The 3507-nt window shown below is 31.9% G+C and overlaps 1 protein-coding gene and 1 non-coding gene across 2 annotated transcripts; one reads left to right on the top strand and one right to left on the bottom strand.

Moving 5' to 3' along the window:
- Window positions 1-281: 281 nt before the first annotated feature.
- Window positions 282-1829, top strand: Smp_008850 (putative peptide (FMRFamide/somatostatin)-like receptor; the record flags this gene model as incomplete). Its single annotated transcript, XM_018796683.1, has 1 exon — window positions 282-1829. The coding sequence occupies one exon, from the start codon at window positions 282-284 to the stop codon at window positions 1827-1829; it is 1548 nt and encodes a 515-aa protein (XP_018651801.1).
- Window positions 1830-2572: 743 nt separating this feature from the next.
- Window positions 2573-2643, bottom strand: Smp_tRNA_01270_Pseudo_TTG.1.1. The gene has a single exon. It is a non-coding gene (tRNA).
- Window positions 2644-3507: the final 864 nt, after the last annotated feature.

Raw genomic sequence — 3507 nt, 5'->3', positions numbered from 1 at the left:
TCGAAAAGCGTTCAAATTAGAATCACTTTCAAATTAAAAAAACATTTAAATGATTTCATTAAAGAACTTCAGTTTACTAATAATATGACATCAATATTAGACGTGCTTTGGGATGTTTTCTCTTAAACGTGTATGATTGGTCCATTATCAACCAATCATAGCAAGTGGTATTTAATATCCTACCAAAGTGACAGCTATTTAAAGGTTTGTTTAGCATCTTTTCCTCAAAATTCAAATTTATCATTCTGTTATGAATAAAATACATTGAGCACCTCATAAGAATGGAATTAGACAATGAAACTAATTTTTTGAGCTCTAAGGATATGAGTACGGAAGAGTTATTAAAGCTTTTATCAAACTGTGCTGAACTGATCGAATTACCAAATAATAATTCATATTTCATTCAAGACATTGGAAGTATGCCCGGTCTCTTCAAACCAAATTGGATTGTTCTATATAATGTAGCCTTTGATGTATTCTTGGTTGGTTGTATACTGCTTGCTGGGATTACTGGCAATGTTTTAAGTGGATTCGTCCTAGCTCGTGACAGATCTCATGGAACAACTAGTTTAATACTAACCAGTTTAGCCGTATTTGATACAGCATTTCTAATATTATGCTTCTTTTTCCAATTTCTGAAAACGTTATCTTTCTATATTTTATGGTTGTCATACATAAACGTTTATGCTCATACGAGTAAAATATTATATGGATCTGGAATGGCGGTGAGAATGATGAGAAACTGGACTGTTGTCCTAGTATCATTAGAGCGTTGGGTAGCTGTATGTAAACCACTTCATGCACCTAGTATATGTACAAGGAAAAAAGCGCATATTGCTATAACACTTATTGTTATATTGTCATCGCTTTACAATATTCCACATTTTTTTATTGTTGATGCAATGCCATTATTGTGTTACTCTAATGAAGACAACAAAACAAATATTCTTCATTCTGGATATTATAACTTTACAGAATTACCTAAAGGAATTCTGATATACCATAGTGCTATACGATCATGGGTGAATAATAACTATGCCTTCAGATTAATTTATCGTCTGATCAGTTATACAATTTTAATTGTTATTTTACCTAATGTTATTATTGCCATTTTTAATGTGTTACTTATTCGAGGAATTAAGTATGCGAATCAGAGGCGAGCACAAATTATTGCTAGAATAGATTGCGCTAACAGACAGTTTGAACAATGTAATTATCATTCTCTTCACAGAGACTATCAACAACATCCTCAAAAACAACATCCATCACACCATCACACTATCCCAAAATGTTGTCATGGAGCACCACGTTCTTCAGATAATCATGCTTATTTTGTACGTGTTACAAAATCTAATCGTTCTCGTACAATGGAAGTAAATCGTTTATGTGTTGGAGTAATTATAATATATTTAGTATGTGAATTACCAGCTGTTGGCTATCAAATTATTTATCTGATTAATCATCGAAGTTTAATCGAGATTATTCGTCCAGTTACAAATGCTTTAGTATGTTTAAATAGTGGTGTAAACTTTTTTGTTTACGTTTTTCTTGGAAGACGGTTTCGTTCACAGTTGAAAGACTTATTTAGAAATTTAATCAATAAATGTGGAATACATAGTAATCAACGAAAAACCACCAATCAATCTACTCATTATATGAATTCATGGCATTCACGACATGATATCGCATCAATGGATAAAGAAAGTGAACAACTAATAATGAAACAAAATAAATCTACAGGACAAATAATGAAATCAGACTTGAAACCAGCTGCTGCACGTCTTAGTTTAAGTGCAGCTTATACACAAACTTCAGTTATGGAGACATAAACTGATAGATATGTACGTAATTGAATATTGTACAGTTTCACATAGAATGATTAGAAATTAACTAATATTATACTATTCCATAACATCAAAAATAAAAAGAGATATTTTCCGTGGAAGTCATAGATACTATTTTTACATTCAATACAAAAAAATAAACATGAAAAAATTAATTATCATTACAATTTAAATCAATTGTACAGACAATATTTATTTTGATAGGTCAATAAAAGTTAACCACATATGTACAAAACATTTAAAGGTCTTATGTTAAACAATTGGTAAGATTTAAATAATATTGTTACTAACTAGGATACTTATATCAATACTGATAAAGATGCTTAGATTTTAAGTGTAGAATAACAACAACAATTTTTAGAAAAAAAATCAATTATTCCATTCTGTACTTTACCATGGATATTGAAAATGTATATTACTGAATACACTTTTTAAAAGATCCTAATTTTTATTAGTAGTTTTTTTTCTTTTTTCCCTTTTTTTAGTAACCAGTCGCATTTCAAATGTTCATTTTATTATAATTAACGTATAGTTTTATGTAAGGTGTAACTTAAAATTTTCAATAAATTACTGAATATTTTTTTATGCTTCTGTATATCTAAAGAAATATTATTGGAACAGTTTTAAATTGTAAGCAAAGATGGATAGTAGCTAGCAGTGGAATTCACGACGCACGTTTCGTCCTATTTGGGACTCGTCAGCTGGATGTACCTACATCTCAGAGTTGATATTCACTCTGAGACTCGAATCCAGTACCTTTCGCTCCAAACGCGATCGCGTTATCCACTCGGCCACTGAGTCCTGATGGCCACTTGCTTGTGCAATGGGGTGGAGTTTAAATTCACTTAGTATTGTTTGTTTGATTCTTCCCACTGATGTCTAGGACAGCAACTGGCCAATCTTGCACAAGCAAGTGGCTATCAGGACTCAGTAGCTGAGTGGGTAACGCGACGGCGTTTGAAGCGAAAGTTACTGGGTTCGCGTCCCAAAGTGAACATCAACTCTGAGATGCAGGTACATCCAGCCGACGAGTCCCAAGTAGGACGAAACGCGTGTCCTGGATTCCACCGCTAGCTACTATCCATCGTTGCTTACAATCTTTGCTCATGCTACTACGAGACAACATCCTGTGCGATAGGGTGAAGTTTAAATTCATATAGTATTGTTTGTTTAAATTGTATTTCTGAATAATGATGTGATATTCAGGTAATATATATATATATATAAATCACATTTCACGGTGAGTGTATTATGTGAGATTCGTTCAGACCGAACTGATGTTAACAAGATCGTAAATATAAGGGTCCCACATTTCAGAAGTTCGGAATTAATTGTCTACATTTTAGGGGTATAATGTGCAGTATTATTTTGAGTCACTGTGAGAAATTATAAAAATTGTAGCATCATGCTAGTGGAGACAACTCAAGAAGTATATTTTTTGTCAGTGTCAAAACTATCATGTTTATGCATACCACTAATGACAAATGTGAACATGGTGAATGAAATACTAAATAAACAGAATCGACACTGTATGTTTATCACCTATAAAGTACATTTTATTCAACTTAAAACCTGATTCACATTTATTGGTTGAGATTTATGAAAAAGGAAAAATTTGATGCCATCATATTTCAGAAAAAACAATAACAGATATATGATCAAT

Source organism: Schistosoma mansoni, chromosome 4, assembly GCF_000237925.1.
Source record: "Schistosoma mansoni strain Puerto Rico chromosome 4, complete genome".
Taxonomy (NCBI): Eukaryota; Metazoa; Platyhelminthes; class Trematoda; order Strigeidida; family Schistosomatidae; genus Schistosoma; species Schistosoma mansoni.
The sequence above is the reverse complement of the archived record's forward strand: the minus strand, read 5'-3'. Positions and strand labels throughout refer to the sequence as shown.